We start from the raw sequence: 22911 nt of genomic DNA, 5'->3' as shown, positions 1-22911 counted from the left end.
AATTTAAAATTTCTTTTTAATTTAGGGAGAAACACTTCATTTTCTTCAAACTTTTTGAAAACAGTGATAAATATATGGTAATTTTTCTCCTAAAGAATTTAAACACTACTTTGGAGATGACAGTTTTTGAACCGTACCTGAAGCCTGCAGCCCGTATGTCTTAAAACGTTGATAGCTTCAGAGTAGCGTGTACATTGTGGGTATTCTACATATTTGCTTACCTTACTAGAGCAGAGTAGTTTCTGGTCCCATGTTCTGGTGGTACCTTTGGGTAAAGTGCTTGCAGGGCACCCTCCGCAGTGTCTGTCTCCTGAGTGAACCTTCCTAGAAAGGGAAATGAGGATCAAACTCATTCTTTCTATTCAAGTTCTCTCCACATGGTGAATAACAGTTCTAGCCTCTAAACTTGCCAAAATGAAGCTGTGACTCATTTCATAATTCTTGGCCCTCGATTGTTAGCAGAGAATTTCAACCTCAGTAATAGCTTGATGTTTGGTGAATACTTTATTATTTTGTAAGATAATTGTATTGTGAATAGTAGCTAACTTGATCTGAAATTTTTTAATCCAAACTTTATTTTCAGAATGAAAAATGCCACCTATTGGTTGAGCATGAGACTCAGAAACTAAAGGAGCTAGATGAGGAACACAGCCAGGAATTAAAGGAATGGAGAGAGAAACTGAGACCGAGGAAAAAGGTAATTTTATGATGATAGGTTTTTTTTTTTTTACGGGGGGAATGTTTATTTATTTATTTAATGGCGGTACTAGGGACTGAACCCTGAACCTCATGCATGCTAAGCATGCAGGAAAAAGGTAATTTTAAAAGCTTGAATTAAAATATGCTTGCATTCATCCATCCCTCCATCCTCCCAGCTGTTGGCTCTTTACCTAATGTGTGTCAGGTAGTGTCAGGGACAGGAGATGCAGAGATGAAGAGTCAGATTTTCCCCCAAAGGTTCAGAATCTAGTGACAAGCAATTGCAGATCAGTAGGAGCATTTCTATGAAGGAAGGAAGTACAGGATACAGAACAGAGTAGCACAGTGTACCAGCAAAGAAGGAGGAGTGCTTACATCTGCCCGGTGAAGTCAGGAAGCGTTAGAGAGGAGATGCCTTGTAAACCATGAGGCTTGAAGGATGAGTAAGGCCGGCGGACAGATTGGAGTGGGATGGAGCAATTTAAGCACAGAAAAGAGAATGAGTGAAAAGAATGTGTACTGGAACCATAAGTAGCTCCCTATCATTGTAGCATTAAGGGGAGTGGGTGCCTGTGTGTTGGCATTCCAGGGGGAGAGAAAGAAGGGATGACAGCTTAGTCTGGATGGGTCAACTGGAGCTAGATTACAAGGCCCTTATGTGCGGGGTCAATTGACGATCTAGTAAAATAGGAATGGCCTCCCTCCCCCGAGCCAGCCAACCACCATCTTCCTTCTTTGCGCTTGACTCCCTGCTAGCCTGGTCCAGTTGATCAACCATTTCCGTCTTTGCTGTTACTGTATGAGTCTCTCTCTGCTAACTCTCAAACTTAAACCTGTGTTTTCTCCTGTGCTTCCTACCTATCCTTTCTCCCATTTATCTAGTCAACTGATGAAGAAAATATATATTTAGCACCTACCATGTGCTAAAGCTTTCTGGAAGAAAAGAACTGACCAAGTCAGCTTTTTAACTTGCATTTTATTTATTGTTAAATTTTTGGACAGGTACCACATTCCTGTGTTTCTGAATTCAAAAAGTGGGGTGAAAGCGGGGTGAAAGCAGGGTGCAAGTGAGAAGTCCCTCTTCCTCCAGGTCCTTCACTCCCTGCAGCCCAGCTTTTGCCTCAGGCCCCTCCCAGGTTGAACTCGTTGGCAGTGGTCACAATCCTATAGTGTTATCTACCTGTTCTTGTTAAAAATCTTTTTTCTTTTTTCTTTTTTTTAGTTCAGATGCTTCATAGCTTTATTTCATAGGTTTATTTCAAATTTTTATTTCTTAAAATTCTCTTCTCGCCTGACTTTTGTGACATACTCTCTCCTTTCTCTCTGCTCTTTATCACCTTTTCTTTGCCTTCTAGTCACCTGAAATGTAGGCATTTCCCAGTTGTGCACTCTGAGCTCTGCTCTTTATCTTGATGATCTTGTAGCTGATCGTGGCTTCAACTGCCGCACGTTTAAGGGTAATTCCAAATCTTACACAGAACACAGGTTCTAAAGTCTTATAGGTCTGGGTTCAGATCTCGTTGCTGACACTGACTAACTTGGTTACTTAACACTTCTGAGCCCAGTTTTCTTTATTTCGAAAATGAGGATGTTACTGGGGTTGTTAAGACAGTTAACAGAAGTGATGTGTGCAGTCCTTGTCCCAGTACTTGAGATGTGGTCAAGGCCCAGTGAGTGGTTGTTACTGCTGTTATTGTTTACTGTTTCTAGTATCAGTTCACTCTCTAAGCTCTCATTTTCCATCTGGATGTTCCATTCCTCCTCATTTCATTCATTCTGTTCCATTATCATCTCATCGAAGGTTTCTTTTCTTGATCACCCTATATAAAATAGCCTCAGTGCCCACCACCAGACACACTTCTTATTGTTTGTCTTCTTCCACCAGAATGTAAGCTCCTTGAAAGCAGGGACATTATCTCTCTGTTCATTGATAAATACCCAGCTTCTGGAGCAGTTCCTGCACACTGTAAATGATCAGTACATACCTGTCATGTGTTGTTGAATGTTGACTAAAGATTGTAAACTCAGTGGTGCTACAACTCAACTCAACATCTTTTTTCCTTTATTTCCATCTCACCTTTCCCCTCTCTAGTCTTACCCACCATCAGATGTTCTTCCCAACATTCCTGTTCTCTTAAGTGGCATGTAGGCTAGAAACCTGAGTTATTTTTCATTTCCATCACACCCCACATTCAATCAGATGACAGATAATTTTGACTCTCTTTTCATAAGTTTTTCCCATTACTGTCTTCCTACTATTTGTTTAAAATTGTTTGGTAATGTCCTACTGGTCATTCTGGTCTCTAGTTCCCATCCCTTTCCTCCTACTTGGCTGCCGTCATCAGAATATTTATCTTCAAGAGCATCTCTGATACTGTTTTAGTGGCGTTGATAAATCTTCAGTTCCATCAGAATAGAATATAAATGCCTTGCTTTGACTCTGAAGCCTTCATAGAGCCACACTCGGGCCACATGAGCCTTTCTAGCTTTGTTCCCACTAGCCTGTTTGTTCCCAGTTCATGTTCCAGTACTGGGTGTAATCACCATTCCTCACACCAGCTCCACAGTTTCCTGCCTCCGTGCAATGTTTCAGCTCGTCCTGTCTGTCAGATTCCTATCTTTCCTGTGAAACTAAGCTCGTGCTTTTCCTCTTCTGAGAAACCTTCCTGTATCCTTCCATCTTTTCCTATACTTTGTGTCTTTACAGCAGCGCTTCTCCCTGAGTCTCTGTCCACAGAGTCATTGGTACCTCAGATACTTATCAAGCACTTATTATATTTGCTCCGAATTGTGGTAATGTGAAGATGAATCTGGTTTAGGTCTTAACCTTCAAACAGTTTATAGTTCAATGTGGAAGAAAAGACATGCACATCAATAATCAAAATAAAAAATAGAAAATGGTGAGTTCCACGTGGGAGAGTCAGATGATAGTTAATAATAGGTGCCATCTGTTGAGTGCCAGTATGTATTAAGTACATTATTACATTTAATCCTCACAAAGCAACCCAGTGAAGTAGACGGTATTATGGCTATTTCATAGCAGAACATTGAAATGATTATGTAATATAGAGAAGTTAAGTCATTGACCCAAGTTATCCATTCATGTGGCTGAGCCGAGACTTGAACCTCGAGCCACGCAGCCTATGGTCCTAGCCACTGAGCAGTCTCTGCTTCCTTAGGATAACATACAGGGAAAGTCTTTGGGGCAAATAATTTTATCTTGACTCTCAGAGTAAATTCTATTTGTAATACCAGTGCGTAATTTTTTTTTCCTTCCTTTTTAAGACACTGGAAGAAGAGTTTGCTAGGAAACTGCAGGAACAGGAAGTGTTCTTTAAGATGACCGGGGAGTCTGAATGCCTTAACCCTTCAACACAGAGCCGGATTTCCAAATTCTATCCTATTCCTAGCTTGCATTCCACTGGATCTTAACATGGGAAGCAATCTGTGGTTCAGTTTTGGCTTTTTAAATATGTCGCTCTGTTCTCTTCATCTTCTGCCACAGTCTGTGTCAGACAGCTCATGAAGACAATCACCTGCCTCACCTTCTAGGTGTTTTTTTGTTGCTGTTGCTGTTTGTTTGTTTAGCAAAGATGAAGGGAAAGGAGCTAAGACAGATGCTGGGCCATGTTGGCAAAATAGCGTCTTGCAGTAATTCCCTAAGGTGATTTTGTATATAGTCTTAAAAATTGTGTTATTTACACACTGTTACCTGAAAAACTGGTAGAGATATAATGTTTAAAGTTATTTAAAAAAAACTGTTACGTCATTTAAGTATTAGTAAATATCTTTTTACCTGACTTCTCAATGATGGATAAAGTTTATAGTTCAAACTCTGCTGTAGAGAGTTGGAATAATTTTCTTTTGGTGAATCAGGTCTCATGAAGAAGTTACGAGTTGCTCAAAATATGATATTGATTCAGTAAATAAATCTATTATCTTTAAATATTAGCAACACACTCTTTTAAAAGAGAAAAATTATTTCAATAATTTGTCTAAACCAAGTACCTGTTTAGGCATGAGCAAATAATTAAGGGTGCTAGTTTTATTAAAATAGTGCCTAAAACACTAAATTTCAGTTGAGTCTAAAATAGCATTTTCTTTTTTGATTCAACAGGGACAAAACACCCTTAGCATTAAGCATTACTGTTTTTTAAATCTTGCTCCTGTTACCACTTGATAGAAATGTTCATCCTAAACTATATGTTGCACAAAGTTGGAAAGGAGGAAAAAATAAAAGGTAGATGTCCAGACTGGAAGTGTAGAACTTACCAAATTCAAAGAGATGCAGATTTAGGTTATCTCAACTTATTTCCTAAAAAAAAATACATGAGCTGGTTAAGTGACTTCTCCCATCTTAGCAAACCCTGTTTAAAATTCTGTCAGGGGCTGGCAGGCTCTGAGTTATATTTATGAATATATTTTTCTGAAGTTAATCTTAAGAGAGGCATTTGTTCAGAATAGTTTTCAGGAAAGAATTTAAATGAAATATTTAGGCAAATACCAGAAATGACTTCTTGTTGTTTTGAAATAAAGTCATTTATATTTTGGTTTTATTTTGCTCTATGTTTAAATTATTTACTTCGATTTGAAGTGGGAAAAGCCTGAAACCTTTGTCATGTGGTTGCTGATACATATAATTGTTAATGAAATGTTCACTCCCAGTCCCTCTTGAGGCTTAGGATTTCCCACAGGTGTCAGGTCGAACAGGATGACAGACCACACTCTGGGGTGTGAGACAGTGCGTTTGTAGATGAAACTTGCTGCCTGCCATTTGTGGCCTGTTCTCTTATGAGTACTGGGTGCCAGTTCTAGAGGTTTCAGGTTTTAGTTATTTGAGGCTGGTGAAAAATTCAGATGAAACTTTGCAGGAGCACTGACTCATGTTAAGAAAATGTAAATATCGGTAGCACTTTCTTGCAGTTAATTTGGAAACTTTGAGTGCTGAGCCTTATTTTGTCAGTGGTTTAGATGATTAAAAATGCATGTGATTTTAATTTTGTAATTGTTTTGACAAGCATAATTTACTTGGGCAACTTTGTAGGTAGCCTCAACTTCTGGCCAAGTTTGTTTTTTATATAAATATATTATACATATATATATCATGTATGGTTGTAAATTCATACACTTATCACATCAATGTGTTACTGTATACAAAACTCTTTTAATGCTTTATTCTCAAATGCTGGGTTGAAAAATGTTTTGAAAGCCTTTTAAAATATATATCTTTATAAAGTAATGTTCAGGATGATGATGGAAATTGTTTATATTGCTATGATAGATATGACAGTATAATGTTATCCAGTGTATTTAACGATTTATTTCATGAGGGAGAGAGGAGGAAGGTTCTCATACCACTTTCTCCTTTGAAATTTTCAGTTTATTGGCTTTTTAAAAATTAATACTTCAGGCAGTGGACATTTTTCCAGTATCATTTAAATGATATCCTGAGTGCTGAATAGTTTATGGCACATAATTAATTTGGTCTGAATATTTGGTTCTTTTTATTTCTTTCAACTTGACATTCAGAGTATTGAGTAAAGGAAAGAGGCTCAGAGTAGAACGGTTGACACTCCGGTAAGTTTATTAGCAGCTCTTGCATCTCCCTGAAAACTGCCCTTTGGATTCAAGTGTTCACGCTCGAGTTCTCTTTCAAGTATGACCTGACCATGTTCATGTGGGCACCGGGCTACAGAATGATACATGTATAGAGGTAAAAACCTTCATTTGAATACTTACAATTACATAAATCTTTTCAAAACCTGTTTTGTCATAGACCATGCCGTTTGTACCCATCCCTGCCCACTTCTTGTCAGACCCTGTCTTCCCGTAGATAATAGTGATCGTTCTCTCTTGCGTGAAGTGCAGGTGGGGAGCTGGGGACGGGCACAGACTTCCTTGAAATCGAACAGTAGTCAGCTCCATTCCTGATTGGGTGGTTTTGTTGCTGTGGCAGGATGTGCTATGAAAGGCGTAAAAGAAGCTCCCCCTCTGTGCACCCTAGTTCCCCAGCCTCCCCTCGTCTCCCTGCGCGCTGCGGCACGCCCGCCGCCGCACTTCTGCAGGGCGAGCTCACGGAGCTCGTTGCACCAGGTTGCCTTTCCTAGTCCTGTCAATCCATGGTTGGGTGTGAATTGCTGAATTAGCTGCTATACTATATGGAGTCACAGTTAAGCTTTTTCTTACCCTTTTTATGGGGACGCTATAGGGTGGGTAAGGAGGAAATTTGGAGTGCTTGTACCTTGCTGAAAATATTAGAACTTTCCTGTGACAGGATACAGCAAATTGTAATTAAATATAAACCAGAACCAGAGCTACCTCTAAGTAGTGTTTCCTCAAGCACAAAGCTCTCAGGCATATAAGACCCACGTTAACGGAGGGTCTCTGATTTCTTGAGCATCAGCGAGTTTCAGAAGTGACTGTCTTTTGTATTCTTCTAGTTCCCTTATAACGACACACTTTTCCCCATTCCACACTGTGCTTAAATGACAAAGACTGCTGAGAAGCTAAATTCTATCAAATGATTAGCTAGAGATAACTGCTGATTAAAGGACAATGTAGAACTGAGGTGGAGGAGGAGAGCGCTTTAGTTCCAGTTCTAAGAGGCTTCTGATTGAATATATCAGTTCTTTTCTGGGAAATGATCTTTTATAGGAAATGGGATATTTTAAATGCTTTTCTTAAGTTGAAGGCACAACAGTTAATGCCTATTGTTGCTATCCTGTGGCTGACATGGTTTTGATGTAGCTTTACATTTTCTGCTATGAAGCTTGGGGTAGAATGTTACACCAGTTTTAAATGTTGGCTGTAGCTTTTTGTGATCCTTCTCTCATTTGCAGTGTAATAGCTTCACAAACTAAGTTTTCAGAAAGAATTTTGTTTCAGAAAATGCCTCGTTTCTTTGGGAGCAATGTGTCTTTTCAATCATGGGATTGACAAATGAAAAATAAAGTTATTTCTTAATCTACTTTGGGAAGCAGTCTTTCATTGAGAATCTCTGAAACTAGATTGTCCTGCCTGAGAAGGTTTTGTAGCATTTTTTAAATCCTAATTATATTTTAAAACGTGCAGTCCTCCAGATCTTCTGAACCTTCAGACTTTAGTGTTCCATACCATCTGTAGTCACCACACACAACAGTGTCCTTCTCACCAGTAACTTGGAGTGTCTTTTCATTGAGTAAACCCCTCCTTTGGGTGGTGCTTAAATATTTCCATCAAAATACTTATATATCATTTTTTATTTTTTTTCCCTTGGGATGGATTTTTTTTCTCACCAAACATTTCACAAACTGTATGACCTCACTTCTGCTAAAAATAACCTTTTTCCATCATTCATGTGTTGATGCAAGATTCAGTAGACACTAGGCTGCATCATTTGGCAAGTTGTCAGCTTGGCTGGAGGGAGGCATGGCATGTCATTTTCTAATCCAGGAGCATTGCACACTACAGCACTCATGCTTGACTTTTTTTTTTTTTTTTTTTTTTTTAATGAAACAAAAGAGACTCAGATCCACTGCCATCCAGCTGAGGACATAGCTCATATCTGGGTTCTGTCTGGAGAAGCTAGCCAGTTTGGGCTTCCTAGCCAGTTTGGGCTTTTACCCTGTTTCCCTTGGGCATAGGACTCTGAAGACTTTTGGATAGCTTGGATAGGTAGATCTTGTAACTAGGGAAAAACTCTAAAAGTCTGGTTAGTCAAAATATAAGTATCATTAAAGAAAAGTATTACATCCTTGAGCTTCTAAAGCTACTGTTACAAAAACAAATTGATTTAGCCTTTAGGTAAAACTAAAATATGAAAAGGGCATGATGCAGTCATTCATTATGCATAATAAGTTTTCATTAGACAGTAAAACATTGTTTGAAATTCTGCAGGCCTTATGAACTCAAGTTTAGAATTTCCATCCTGATCCACAGCCATAGCTCTCAGGATGTGATAAAGGAGGCGGACGGACCAGCAGTGTGTTTGGTGTGTGACTGGTGGCTGCTGCTGCAGTTGTGTGACACAGTGGAACGAAACGGTGATTTTTCCTAGGATAATATGTGAGAGATTCAGGAGAGGCACATGGAAAATAATCCAGGCTTTCAGAAGAGTAGAGGTGCGGAAGTCAATTGAATTTAACCCCGTTTTTAATTATCCAGCAATTGAAATTGAGTCACAGCTTGTAACAAATTCACAAGTTGGCCTCTTCTGAATTTGAGGGGTTTTACTATGTGTTTCTGTGGGGCATTTTCCTTAATAGGATTTTTGCTATTCCATACCTTATTAACTTGCCCTGCAATCGTAGTTCCTTTGCTCCAGGAGAAATCACTACATTAATTGTACATAATCTTGTTGCTCATCTGTTGCATATGTGTTTATTTCCAGTAGTTTATACTTTGGGAGAGCCTTCAGATGCTTTGTAATATGCCCAGGTTGAATTAGTAGCTGCAGATAAAGGTCTGCCTTTATTTTTGTATATATATACTTTTTATTGAAGTATAGTCAGTTCACAGTGTGTCAATTTCTAGTGTACAACACAGTGCCTCAGTCATACTTGAACATACATATATTTGTTTTCACATTCTTTTTTTACCATAAGTTACTACAAGATACTGAATATAGTTCTCTGTGCTATACAGTATTAACTTGTTTATCTGTTTTATATATATTAGTATCCGCAAATCTCGAACTCCCAACGTATCCCTTCCCAACCCCTTCCCCCACTGGTAACCATAAGTTCGTTTTCTATGCCTGTGAGTCTGTTTCTGTTTTGTAAATAAGTTCATTTGTCTTTTTTTTTTTTAGATTCCACATATAAGTGATATTATATGGTATTTTTCTTTCTGGCTTACTTCACTTAGAATGACAATATCTAGGTCTATCTATGTTGCTGCAAATGGCATGATTTCATTTTTTATGGCTGAGTAATTTTCTGTTGTATAAACATACCACACCTTCTTTATCCAGTCATTTGTTGAAGGACATTTAGGTTGTTTCCATGTCTTGGCTATTGTAAATAATGCTGCTGTGAATATTGGGGTGCATGTGTCTTTTTGAATTAAGGTTCCCGCTGGATGTATGCCCAGGAGTGGGAATTGCTGGATCATATGGTGAGTCTATTTTTTAGTCTTTTGAGGAATCTCCGTACTGTTTTCCATAATGGCTGCACCAAACTACATTCCCACCAACAGTGTAGGAGGGTTCCCTTTTCTCCACAGCCTCTCCAGTATTTATTGTTTGTGGACTTTTGAATGATGGCCGGTCTGACTGGTGTGAGGTAGTACCTTATTGTAGTTTTAATTTGCATTTCTCTGATAATTAGCAATATTGGGCATTTTTTCATGTTCCTATTGGCCATTTGTATGTCCTCATTGAAGAATTGCTTGTCTAGCTCTTTGCCCACTTTTGGATTGGGTTGTTTGTTTTTTCTTATTAAGTTGCATGAGCTGTTTATATATTCTGGAAATTAAGCCCTTGTCAGTCTCATCTTTTGCAAATATTTGCTCCTATTCTGTAGGTTGTCTTTTTGTTTTGCTTATGGTTTCCTTTGCTGTGCAAAAGCTTATAAGCTTAGTTAGATCCCATTTGTTTATTTTTGCTTTTATTTCTGTTGCCTGGGTAGACTGCCCTAGGAGAACACTGCTGAGATTTATGTCAGATAATGTTTTGACTATGTTTTCTTCTAAGAGGTTTATAGTGTCGTCTTATATGTTTAAGTCTTTAAGCCATTTTGGGTTTATTTTGTGTATGATGTGAGGGAATATTCTAACTTCATTGATTTACATGCAGCTGTCCAGTTTTCCTAACACCATTTGCTGAAGAGACTGTCTTTACTCCATTGTATGTTCTTGCCTCCTTTGTCAAAGATTAATTGACCAAAAGTTTGTGGATTTATTTCTGGGCTCTCTGTTCTGTTCCATTAATCCACATGTCTGTTTTTGTACCAATACCATGATGTTTTGATTACTGTAGCTCTGTAGTATTGTCTGACGTCTGGGAGGGTTATTCCTCCAGCTTCATTCTTTCTTTCTTCAGTATTGCTTTGGCAATTCTGCATCTTTTGTGATTCCATATATATTTTAGGATTATTTGTTCTAATTCTGTGAAAAATGTCCTGGGTAATTTTATAGGGATTGCATTAAATCTGTAGATTGCTTTGGGTAGTATGGCCATTTTAACAATATTAATTCTTCCAATTCAAGAACATGGGATATCTTTCCATTTCTTTAAGTCATCTTTAATTTCCTTAGCCAGTGTTTTGTAGTTCTCCACATAAAAGTCTTTCACTTCCTTGGTCAGATTTATTCCTAAGTATTTTATTTTTTTTGGATGCAATTTTAAAAGGGATTGTTTCTATACTTCCCTTTTCTGATATTTCATTGTTAGTATAAAGAAATGCCACTGATTTCTGAATGTTAATCTTGTATCCTGCTACCTTGCCAAATTCTTTTATTAGCTCTAATAGTTTTTGTGTGAAGCCTTTAGGGTTTTCTATATATAGTATCATGTCATCTGCATGTAATGACAATTTTACCTCTTCTCTTCCAGTTTTGATCCCTGTTATTTCTTTTTCTTGTCTAATTGCTATGGCTAGGACTTCCAATACTATACTGAATAGAAGTGGTGAGAGTGGGCATCCTTGTCTTGTTCCAGATTTTAGTGGGAAGGCTTTCAGCTTTTCCCTGCTGAGTACTATGCTGGCTGTAGGTTTGTCATATATAGCTTTTATTATGTTGAGATATGTTCCCTCTATACCCACTTTGGTGAGAGGTTTTATCAAATGGGTGTTGAATTTTATCAGATGCTTTTTCTGCATCTATTGAGATGATCATTTGATTTTTGTCCTTTTTCTTGTTGATGTGATGTATCACATTGATTGATTTGTGTATGTTGAACCATCCTTGTGTCCCTGGGATGAACCCACCTTGATCATGGTGTATAATCTTTTTTATGTGCTGTTGGACTCTGCTAATATTTTGTTGAGGATTGTTGCGTCTATGTTCATCAATGATATTGGCCTATAGTTTTCTTTTTTGGTAATGTCTTTGTCTGGTTTTGGTATCAGGGTGATGGTGGCTTCATAGAATGAGTTTGGGATATTCCCTCCTCTTCAGTCTTTTGGAAGCGTTTGAGAAGGACTGGTATGAGCTCTTCTTTGTGTGAGTGGTAGAATTCCCCAGTGAAGCCATCTGGTCCTGGACTTTTGTTTGCAGGGAAGATTTTTATTGCTGATTCTATTTCACTTAGAGTGATTGATCCATTCAAATGATCTGTTTCTTCTTGATTCAGTTTTGGTGGACTGTATGTTTCTAGAAACATCCATTTTGTCTAAATTGTCCAGTTTATTGCCATATAGTTGTTCACAGTATTCTCTTATGATTTTTTGTATTTCTGTGGTAGCGGTTATAATTTTTCCATTTTCATTCCTTATTTTGTTTATTTGTGCCCTCTTTCTTTTCTTCTTGGTGAGCCTGGCCAGAGGTTTGTCAGTTTTGTTTACTCTTTCAAAAAACCAGCTCTTGGTTTGATTAATTTTTTCTAAGTCTCTATTTTATTTATTTCCCCCCGATCTTTATTATTTATTTCCTTCGGTTGACTTCAGGTTTTGTTTGTTTTTCTTTTTCTAATTCTTCTAGCTTGTTTATTTGAGATTGTTCTTGTTTTTTGAGGAAGGTCTGTATCACTATGAACTTCCCTCTTAGGACTGCTTTTGCTGCATCCCATAGATTTTGTGTGGTTTTGTTTTCATTGTCATTTGTCTCAAGGTATTTTTAAATTTCTTTTCTGATTTCATTGTTGACCCACTGGTTTTTTAGTAGCATGTTGTTTAGTCTCCATGCTGTCATTTTTTTTCTCATTTGTTTTTCTGGGGGTTGATTTCTAGTTTCATGCCACTGTGATCAGAGAAGATGCTTGAAATAATTTCTATCTTAAATTTGTTGAGGCTTCTTTTGTGCCAGAGTATGTGGCCTATCCTAGAGAATGTTCCATGAACCCTTGAAAAGAATATATATTCTGTTTTGGGATGTAATGTCTTAAAAATATCAACCAAGTCCAACTGTTCTGTTGAATCATTTAGTATCTCCGTTGCCTTATTGACTTTCTGTCTGGAAGACCTGTCCAGTGATGTTAGTGGGGTGTTAAAGTCTTCTACTATTATTGTATTCCCATCAATTAATCCCTTTATGTCTGTTAGTATTTGTTTTATATATGTTTTCTTGTGTTTGTAATGGTGTTAGAGTCAAACCCAGTTAACCCAAAATATTTTGTTTCCTTCTTTCTTTTCCTCCTTTCCTTCATTTTCTTTTCTTTTCTTTTTTTGGTTAGATGGATCACATTAAACATAATATTAAAAAAGAAGAAAAAAAACTTTTAATTGGAAATTTTGCAGTTGAAATGACTCTTCATCTAATAGACCACATAAACATTTGTAGACATTGAAAAGTGCCTAAAAACTAACTGTGCCCAGTCCCCTATGCATTTCCTAAGTGCAGGGCAGGGGTGTCAGGCATTCTGCTCTCTCTCCTCTCCCCTTCATTCTTCCTTGTCCAACTGCCCTTCTTTTCCTATTGGCTGCAACCTAGTTCAGTGTACCATATTTATCAACTCTAGCACGGACCTATGGACGCAGAGCCTAGCTGCAATCAAACTTCTAAGCAAGTGGGAATGTGATAGATATTGAGAAATAACTAGTAGAGACCCTGTCACCACCTTCCAAAGGAAGTGGATTTCTTAAGTTTTTTCAGTTGCGAGAGTTGCTTCTTAGCCAGCTCTTTCCTATGACTATAGAGAGAATGCGGAGGGAAGAGGCGAGAGGAGCCAAGAGCACAGCCTTGTGGTGTTCACCAGAACAGCCCCACCGAGTGTCACCCCAGGAAACCACCCCATCCCGTCTTCCATTTTCTGGGCTCGTTCTTAGGCAAAGCTCAAGGACTCCTGAGCCAACTTTCACGTAACTGGCTTCCTTAGGTCAGGGTTGAATAAGCGGAGGGCTCGGGCTTGGAGGCGGGGAGGCCATCTCATCCTGCCACCCCGCAGCCACTTGAGCCCACCCCGTGAAGCTGTCACAGACTGTGTCTTGGAATGAATTCTACATACATATATATACTGTTCCAGACTAAGACAGGACCCTAGCTGACTACTTGCTGTGCTGTCTCAGTAGGACAGTGAGACTCCAGCTTTTACCCTCTGGAGAGATTTTGACCTAAGTGCCATAAGCCACTGCAAGAACTGGTCCAGGGGGCTGTTCTGCCAAGGCTCACTCATGGCCTGGCAGCAATGCTTCTCCTTCTCCGCCCAGCATAGACTTGGTCACCTAGAAGTTTGAAAGATGAATAGGAAGTTAAAAAACACCTTTTGGTCTGTGAGGACTTTTGCTTGGGTAATTACGGCAACTGTGACTACTGCAAAACTGACTTGAAAGATGGACTCTTTTGTGAGACTATCCATTTATTAAAATTGATGACCCCATTTCATTCCCAGCGTGGTTTTCCTTTTCCTCCCTGCACGGACACTTTCCTTCCTTTCTCCCTGGCCTTTCATTTGATTGTTATGCAAATTATGTCGTTGGCCATATGTGCCTTTAGAAATTGGCTTTTGCCTAAATTTTCAGTCTGGCTCTGGGTACAGTCTGCCTCCCAGCACTCCAGAAGCTGCGGCAGCTAAGGCTTACCTTTGTCTCCTTTTTCTCCTTTGTGCCCTCGAGGGCCAGGTGGCCCAGGCCGACCTGGTGGTCCAGCAGGGCCCCTCTCACCTAGGAGGACAGAGTGGGGCAGGGCTAAGTCAAGCACAGTGCGAGGCTGGAGGGCCACACGGTCCCCGCACAGCACTGGTGAGGGAGCTGCTTCCCACGAGAGGCAGCTGTTATACAGGATCCTGGTGGTGGTTTCCTGCCATCACTTACCTTTGGGTCCAGGGAAGCCCACCTCTCCCTTTTGTCCAGGGGGTCCTGGAATAGCTCCGTAAGCTGCAAGGGGGAAAACTGGCTTTAGACTAGGGATCACCCTGAAACTTGGGAAGTAAAGTGATTTGTTCAGACTTTAACATGGCAGGTAGTGGTAGAGTTTGGACTTATAAGAGGGAAACAATGTTTAGAATTCATCATTTTCAGCATCTCAAGTGGTAACAAGGCTTTTTGTGAGACCAGTTTCTTCGGAGCAGACCCTGTGTGAGCTATGCAGCAAGTTAAGTGTTGGGCAGGTAGTCAGGGGATGCCCTTACTTCGGAAAAAGTCCATGAGGTCCTCGGTCATGTTGCTGTAGGTAGAGAAGACCTTGCTGATGCCAGGGGGCCCTTGGGGCCCAGGCTGGCCTGGTGGGCCCTGCACCGTGTAGGCCATCCCCTGGAGCAGGCCCTGACCTGAAAAACACCAGAGTGTGGGCCAGGGAGCAGGGGTCATGTGGGGAGCACAGTGCCCTGTGGCTAACTCCCAATGCAGTAGCTTAGACGACGCGGCAGCGAGGGAGGAGCCCCATGTGTCCTTTGTCTCCCCTGTTGATGGCACAGGGCTCCATCTCCGTGGGCTTTTATTACAGGCTCTTGCTGCACAGCGGTGCTGGTGTGCCACAGGGAGAAAGGACCTCTTAGCCAGTAACCTTTCCTCAGCCCCACCAGAAAACCTTCACAGTCACAGGCTCTTCTGAGAACCGCACGTGAGAAAGAAAACAAAGTACAAAGACCCCAGCATGTCTGTTCCCTGCAGCAGGGGCTCCAGGCCCTGGTCTTCGGTCCCTGCCCACCTGATTCCAGAGTTACTGTCCTCCTGGATGTGGAGATGCTCACACGCCCCCCCTTCACCACGTCCCTGGCCCCCAGCACCGAGGCTGCGGTGTCACTTACGCTGCATGCTCTCGGACACCCGAACGGCCAGCTCGTTGTAGTCCAGACCTCCAGCAAAGCCAGGTCCAAACGATACACCCTCGCCACCAAATGTGCCGCCTTCTGCTGCTGCCCCGTAGCCTCGGCCCAGGCCCAGGTCCAGACCGAAGGCTCCCCCTTCACCCAGGGAGCCTCCGCTGGCTCCTCCTATGCCCATGGACGAGCTGTAGGAGGAGGAGGAGGAGGAGCTGCTGCCTCGGCTGTAGGAGCTGTCCAGGGACACCAGGCGGCTGTCCCCCGGGGGGCCCTGGGGCCCGGGCGGGCCCGGGGGGCCGATGATAAAGCTGCGCACATCAGGACCTGTGAGGGGAAGCGGTGTTGGTGGGGCCAGGTCTGGGGGCAGGAGACAGAGAAGTGGGAGTTGGGGGGCCTCTCCCAGGATCTTGACACCTCTGAGCAGGTTGTGAACTTGCACCGAGCGGGAGACTGTGGTCCGGGACAAAGCTGGATTTCCCAACCAGGGCTCTTGTGTCTGGCCTCCAGGTCCCTTCAAGCCCCTCCTGCCCCTTTTACGGGGAGAAGCACGGTCTGGGAGGGGGCGGAGGAGTGACAGCGACGTCAGGGGCACCTACTTGTGAGGTAGCTGATCAGCTCACTCCGGAAACTGTCGCTGTTTTCAGCTGCGTAGGTCGCCAGAGCTGCTGAGACACCCGGAGGCCCTCGAGGGCCTGGGGGACCTGGAGGGCCTGGGGGGCCTGGGATGGATGACAAGCCGGCAGCTAAGGGAGAGGCAAGAGAAAGAAAGGTCACCATGAATTCCTAGCCCAGGCCCCTCTGGAAGGAGGGCCCCAGTCCTGAGCCTCATTCAACCCAGATTACGTCGGCCCTTCTGCTGCTGAGAGTGGAGCTCTCGGCTTGGCGCCAGGTCACATGCTGGCCATGAGTTCTCTCATGACTTGGAAGCACTGTCTCCCCGCAACTATACCCTCCTGCCACTGAAGGCACCCCAGAAGCAAGTATGTCCCCCTCCAGGGCCCCAGAGCCCAGCCCTGTACCTGCACCAGGGGACCAAGTGACCAGTGAGTGGGCTGAAATCTCCACACTGCCCTTGCTCAAACCTGCGGGACCCCTTGAGATAGGGTGCCCTCCTCCACCTGCCTCACTCCTTACTCTGCAGGTAAGACGAGAGGTCCTCCACGCTGATGCCGGACCATGCACTGCCTGGGATCCCCGGTGGCCCAGGGGGGCCTGGGGGCCCAACTATGCCTCTGAATTCAGACCCTGAGACACCAAGGAGGAGCAAGGATTGGTCTCCACCCGGGGCCAAGGGACCTGCCCTCCACCCTAAAGCCCCCATTCAAATGGCCCTGCTCAGCCCTACCTTGGAGCAAGGAGAGGAGCTCCTCATAGGACGTCCCCGGCAAGCCCGGGGGCCCTGGGGGGCCAGGAAGCCCAATGCTGACTCCAGTGCCTGAGGAACAGAATCCCGAGTTGTGAAGGATGCAGATCGGATGGGGAAAGGCAGACAGAAACACCAATGGGAACCCCGGGTCAGAGAGGGAGCCAGACAGAAGCAACTGTCTGAATAGGAGTGGGGTCTGGGAGAGGGGAGAGTTGGGGCAGCAGGAAGAGATGGCAGAGAGTAAGGCAGACAGGACCCTGGATATGGACGTGGAGAGGGAGGTGCATGGGTCTAGCAGAGCCTGTGTCCCTCCTGCTGGTGTGTGGGAGTGTGCGTGTGTGTACAAGTGTGTGTGTGTACGTGCATGAACACGTGTAGAGAAATGCGTGCCTATCTCTGTATAGAGAAGTGTGCGTGTGAGTTGTGTGCAGATTCCACTCAGGATGGTGCCCAAGACACTCAAGAGCCTGAGGCTCCGTGACCTGCTCGGGGCAGCAGGTTTGAACAGCCCCGAAGCCACTCCTTCCCTCTGGGTTGGGTGCAGGCTGGCAGGACAGGGTCAGAAGCCATTCCCGGGATGTCCAGCACCCGCGTCCTCACCCAGGCCTCCCGCCAGCCCCACCTATGGAAGTGGACACTCACTGGACATGTAGCTCAGGACGCGGCTGCTCAGCTCCGCGTAGTCCAAAGACTGGAGGGACCAATCTCCACCGGCGCCTGGGGGCCGCGGAAGGCCCATCAGGACCTGACGTAGGTACTGCTGCACCTCGTCCCCTGGAAGGAGAGGGGGCACTGGCATGGCCCACCGGCCGGCTGGTCTCCCCGCAGACTGGCCAGCGGGACATGTGTGAGCTGGAGGTTCTCAGCCCCCAGGGGCACATCAGCTAGCTCCTGGTAGTGAAGGAGTACCCGCCTGGTTGCCCGGCACTGGCGGGGAGATCAGATGCCCCCCTTTCTAGCTGGCTGCTGGGAGCAAGGAGGGAGTGGCTCCTTGTCCTGAGGAACGGCCTCACAGGAGGCGAGAAAGGCCCCACCCTGCAGCCCAGGCAGGCCACTCACGCTGGAGCGCAGCCAGGATGTCTTCAGAAGAGATGGAGGCAGAGGACGTGCTGATGCTGTACCCAGAACCTGTGGGGAAGGAGATGGGTTACTGGCTTGGCTGGTACTGAAGCAACGCCCTTATGACTCCAGAATCACCAAGACCTGGTTAATCGGCTGCATCCATTTGGGGAAAGTGAATGAATGGGGGCATTAGGAGGCCATTTGGAAAGCATGAAAAGGTCAAAGGTTGTTTTTGTGTTTGTTTTGTTTTTGTTTGGTAAAAAATGCAGTTTATTTTCAAGAACATGTTTCAGACTAACTCCTACTTGATCCTGCCAACCGGAAGGATCCATTTTCATATACTGAGGACAGACGCGTTACCCGCAAGAGGGGCTCTGCAGCGTGGCCACCATTCTTGGTCTCAACAAACCTATTTTAAAGTTAGATCCCTGTGGCCTGATTACTGTGAATTCAGCATTGAACATCACATTCAGAAGAAGGACAAAGCAAAAAGCAAATTAAGAAACGAGGCTCCAGGAATAAAAGTGGACCCTGGGAGGAAGATACCATTACAGGGCTGGGGAGAGGCTTACTCTGTAAGTAGCTCACAACGAGGCTGGCCAGCTCCGAGTAGTTGAAAGTCTCACCCGTGATGGTGGAGACAGGCCCAGGGGGACCGGGTGGGCCCGGGGGTCCCTGAATTCCAGATAGATAAGACCTAATACTGTCACCTGCCAACAAAGAAATAAAGCAAAGTCAAGCTTGTCCCTGGGAGGGCGTGTCCTCCCCATGGAGGTGACCTGAAGCACTTGATGAAATGCCGAACCCACCCCGCACACAAGCCAAGGCAGGGCCAGCAGGGAGCCTGGACTCCTCTTGTTACAGATGGAGAAGCTGGGGCAGAGACCTGAGCCGGGTCAGGTGGAGCTCGAGGGCTATGGACCAGCAAGCCTCCAGTCAGTGGGAACCACACTCTCACATCCCTGAGGCACAGGGATGAGGTTGGGGGAACGCACACAGGTGTGAAGGGGTGTGTGTGTGTGTGTGTGCATGTGGCCAGGCTTGTGGGTGTGTGAGCCTCTCCTGGGGTGAGGGCAAGGCTGTGTATGTGGGCAGCTGTGAGAAGGAAGGTGTCTGGGAGCTCATGGACCTGTAGTCCTGGCTCCAAGGGTGGAGGACCTGGGCCTGGCTGTTTAGACTGCCACCCCCAACACACACACACACACACACACACACACACACACACTGCCCCACTCTGACTGACACACACACACACACACACACACACACACACACTGCCCCACTCTGACTGACACACACACACACACACACACACACTGCCCCACTCTGACTCACACACACACACACACACACACACACACACACACACTCTGACCCTGGCACTCACTCTGCATGTAGTCAGAGATGTACTGCTGAATCTCCAGGCCAGAGCTGCTGATGGAGCCTGGAGGCCCTGGAGGGCCTGGTGGGCCTGGTGGGCCCGGCATGAACATGGTGTTCGATGACGAACCCCCTGTAGGAGAGAAAGCCTCTGAGTTGGTTTCTCCACCCTGGGGTCAGACGAAGGGGCTCAGGCAATACTTCCATGGTCTGAAGAGGGAGGGTCTTCCTCAGTAGGAGAAGTAGGACTGGGCAAAGAGGAAGGTCTCCCCAAAAAGAGACGGCAGGAAAGCCACTGTCCGCAAGGGGCACAGAGCTTGCAGGAACTCGCCAGACAAGCCCTCCCTTTCCCTCAGCAACCTACTCACTGCCCACACGGCCCACCTCGCCCCTGAACCCCTAGCTCCCGGCTCTGTTCTGCTCTGCATTGTTAGTCATCTTTATCGTGCAGGCACTCTTCCCTCCCATCCCACTTGCTTGTAACCTCCTTAAAGACAGCTCAGAGACCCTAGCACGTGAGAAAGTACCTCATCAACACTGAATCATGGATAAGTGAATGATTAGATAATTAACATCCTCACTGGCATGACCAGACTCTCTTGAAGGGGCGAAGAATTTTGGTCACTTTTGGTTCTTACCTCGAGAGGGACCACCAGGAATGCCAGGAGCCCCTGGGACTCCAGGATCACCTGGAATCCAAAACAAGCTTTGTTTGCATCACCTCCTCCGGGAAGCCTTCCCTGGTTAAGCCTAACCACACTTATCAGCTTGTGACTCAACAACTGTCCCATGTTTCTTAGTTTCATTTCTGCAATAATACCACAGCTCCCTTTGGGCAGAGACTGGATCCTCCCATCCCTGTCCCTTTCTCTCTCCAGGCTCTCCTTTCTTCAGCCTCTTCTTCCTCCCAAGGCTGTAGCACCAATAAGTACTTGCTGCCCTCTATTAGGGCTCTGGGAGCCAGCCTTGCTCCCACTCTTCACCACCTTCACTGACCTTTGTCACCCTTGGGTCCCTGAGGGCCAGGTGGGCCTGGTGGTCCTTGCAGATTGAGTCCAAGAGAACCGGAGCCTGGAAGCCAATAACACAGAGTACAGTTAGCGTGGGGAGAGGCTCCCGCAGAGCCAGCAGTGGCGGGTGCTCAGCACTTACCTGAGGTTGAGAACCCTGGGAGGCCCCGCTCGCCTGAGGGACACAGATGAAAGGTGACAGTTAGCTGTGCCTCCCTCCCTCTTCCCATGCCCCAGCCCTGAGGCTCCTCAAGGTTCACCATGGCTGGGGCTGCGCTGCCTGCCAGGCAGTACCTGGAGCTAACACCACACACACACACACACACACACACACACACACACACACACACACACACACACACACACACACACAAATTCTCAGCCATCAGAGACATACATCTACCCTCACTCATTTGGACCAAACTCAAGAAGCTCAGGGCTCTTGGAAGGTCATCTTTTGCCACCCCATCCCCATCCCAGGTGTGTTTGATGCCAGCTCTACTGTACCTTGGTGTCCTCGGGGACCTGGGGGACCTGAGGGAGAAGGCAGAGTTGTGAGACATGACCCAACCAGATGCTGTGATTCAAGGAGCCTGTGGGGGAGGGGACAGGGCTCCGGGCTGGAGTAGACACCAAGCTGGGGGCTCCCTGGGACAGTGCAGAGGTGGGAATTCTTTGCACAACATCTGACCACTGTGCCTCCCCACCCCCCTGCTCTAGGCTGCTGAGCTCCTAATGGGATATGGCAGGAGCATGAAGGCACGCGCCAGCTCATCCAAACTCTAAGCAGGGGCACACACAGGCTCCCGTGCTCCCTAAGACACTTCTCACCTTGGTCTCCCTTGGGGCCTGGGGGGCCAGGTGGGCCTGGAGGGCCAGAGAAGAAGTTCTCTGTGGAAGAAAGAAAGAGTTCTGAGTATAGATGCAGCAGTGTTTGAGGAAGCAGCCTCTAGCCCAGTGCCTGTCATTCCGCAGATGCCCAGTCAATATTTATCAGATGGATGGGTGGGTAGAAAAATAAATAAAGATAAAGAAAGAATGAACAAACAGGTTGATGGGTCGATGGGTGGATGAATTTTCCACTAGAGACAAGTTCTGGGCTAATGTTTGCTCTAAAGTTATTTCCGTTTGTTTCTATGTTACACGATCAGCATCTATCCCATTTCACGTGCATATGTCCTGCCTACTTTATCAGACCTGGGCTCCCTGAGGACAGGAGCCAGGTATCCCTGGTCAGTCCAGAAGCTCCCCCAGGGCAGAACTGGCTGTCTCCCCCAGGCTAGGCTACCAGTGGCTCTCAGGGTGGGTGGGGTGGCACCAGCACCCTCTCTCCATGCAGCAGGTAGCAGGGAGTTTATGCAAACACACCCACGGTGGAAAGTCAGGAGGAGGAATTATGGTGAGTCGGTCAGGAAGGCTGCATGCCTGTGACCACAGCACGTGCTGGGCTAGGGCTGAGGTGGAGGACGGGAGGGACTTGGCTCCCCAGCATTACCTGAGCTGGTCCGGAGAGATCCTGGTGGGCCTGGTGGGCCTGGTGGGCCTGGCAAGCCTTCCCCTAAATAAGAGAACCCCAAGACTTATTAATGCAAAGGGGTCAGCTGGGAACCCCTGCCCAGGAGGAGAAGTGGCAGGGAAGCTCCTTCCTAAGAGCCTACTGGGAAGAAGCATGGGCTCTGGGTCCCACTGTCTCATGCCTCCCACTGCTCAGGTCTTACCTGCTGGGCCTCGGGGGCCTGGGGGGCCTGGAATGGACAGTCCTGTAGAAGAGGGTGAGGAAGGGGAAAAGCTGAATCCAGTATCTTGGCTTCCTCACTAAGTGCCTTGAGCTACCTGCCCCAAGATTCCCAACCTTCCAAAGATCCCTGAGGTGCTCACCTGGTGGCCCAGGTGGTCCAGGTGGGCCTGGGGGACCTCGTAAATCAAGACCCTCTGTAGAAAGAAGAAACCAGAGATGAGCATAAGCTGTCATGAGGCTGCTCTCTGCCAGCCTTACCCCTCACCAGGATCACCAGCACCTATACTCACACTGCCACCCTGGGCCGTGAGTCAGGGGTCATGGCACTGGACCCTCCAGGACCCCCTCTGCTAGAGGTGTCTTTGGCTCAGAGGCAGGACAAAGCTGGGTCCAACTCCCTGATGGCTGATGTGGGTGTACGCAGTGATGAGTAAGAGCATGGCTCTGGTGTCACACAGCCTGAGTCTAAGTCCTGCCCCATTGCTTCCAGCTTATGACTTTGGGTATGTTCTCAACCTCTTTCAGCTTCAGCTTCCTCTGCTGTAAAGCAGAGGCCTACGACTGACATCACAGGGCCTTGAACAGACTCAGTGGGATTCACAGCACAGCGTTTGGCACACAGTGACTGCTGGACCAGGGCTGGCCATTGTCTTTGCTATCCAGGTGCCCAGGTGCGAGGTCCAGCGGCATCTCTGCTGGGCTTTTTAAAGGACTTTGAGAACTGGGGGACCCAGGAGTCAACCCTCTCAGGCCAGGCCTGTGGCTGAGAACCCACAGACCCTCGTCACTGCTTCCAGAGAGGGGGACGCACACTCCAGTC

General features: G+C 45.6%; 2 protein-coding genes across 4 annotated transcripts in view; one reads left to right on the top strand and one right to left on the bottom strand.

The window, feature by feature from the left end:
• SLK (STE20 like kinase) overlaps positions 1 to 7666 on the top strand; it is a 53742-nt gene extending 46076 nt beyond the window's left edge. For both annotated transcript variants that reach the window (XM_010970958.3, XM_010970957.3), the window contains 2 exons: positions 584 to 697; positions 3985 to 7666. In XM_010970958.3, coding sequence (XP_010969260.2) covers positions 584 to 697; positions 3985 to 4131 — 261 coding nt within the window. In that variant the 3' untranslated portion in view covers positions 4132 to 7666. The remainder of the gene's footprint in view (positions 1 to 583; positions 698 to 3984) is intronic.
• Positions 7667 to 13031: 5365 nt separating this feature from the next.
• COL17A1 (collagen type XVII alpha 1 chain) overlaps positions 13032 to 22911 on the bottom strand; it is a 50698-nt gene continuing 40818 nt past the window's right edge. Inside the window, exons 38-57 of one of the 2 annotated variants that reach the window (XM_074373679.1) lie at positions 22232 to 22285; positions 22072 to 22113; positions 21849 to 21911; positions 21185 to 21244; positions 20861 to 20887; positions 20496 to 20528; positions 20340 to 20414; positions 19982 to 20032; positions 19351 to 19476; positions 18536 to 18673; positions 17961 to 18029; positions 17544 to 17675; positions 16881 to 16970; positions 16670 to 16780; positions 16132 to 16278; positions 15521 to 15859; positions 14903 to 15040; positions 14586 to 14648; positions 14355 to 14435; positions 13032 to 13997 (exon numbers count right to left, since the gene is read on the bottom strand). In XM_074373679.1, coding sequence (XP_074229780.1) covers positions 13945 to 13997; positions 14355 to 14435; positions 14586 to 14648; positions 14903 to 15040; positions 15521 to 15859; positions 16132 to 16278; positions 16670 to 16780; positions 16881 to 16970; positions 17544 to 17675; positions 17961 to 18029; positions 18536 to 18673; positions 19351 to 19476; positions 19982 to 20032; positions 20340 to 20414; positions 20496 to 20528; positions 20861 to 20887; positions 21185 to 21244; positions 21849 to 21911; positions 22072 to 22113; positions 22232 to 22285 — 1892 coding nt within the window. In that variant the 3' untranslated portion in view covers positions 13032 to 13944. The remainder of the gene's footprint in view (positions 13998 to 14354; positions 14436 to 14585; positions 14649 to 14902; positions 15041 to 15520; positions 15860 to 16131; positions 16279 to 16669; positions 16781 to 16880; positions 16971 to 17543; positions 17676 to 17960; positions 18030 to 18535; positions 18674 to 19350; positions 19477 to 19981; positions 20033 to 20339; positions 20415 to 20495; positions 20529 to 20860; positions 20888 to 21184; positions 21245 to 21848; positions 21912 to 22071; positions 22114 to 22231; positions 22286 to 22911) is intronic. The other variant, XM_074373680.1, reaches the window with a different exon arrangement.

Source organism: Camelus bactrianus, chromosome 11 (assembly GCF_048773025.1).
Source record: "Camelus bactrianus isolate YW-2024 breed Bactrian camel chromosome 11, ASM4877302v1, whole genome shotgun sequence".
In the NCBI taxonomy this organism is placed as follows: domain Eukaryota; kingdom Metazoa; phylum Chordata; class Mammalia; order Artiodactyla; family Camelidae; genus Camelus; species Camelus bactrianus.
This window is presented reverse-complemented; position numbering and strand designations above follow the sequence as displayed.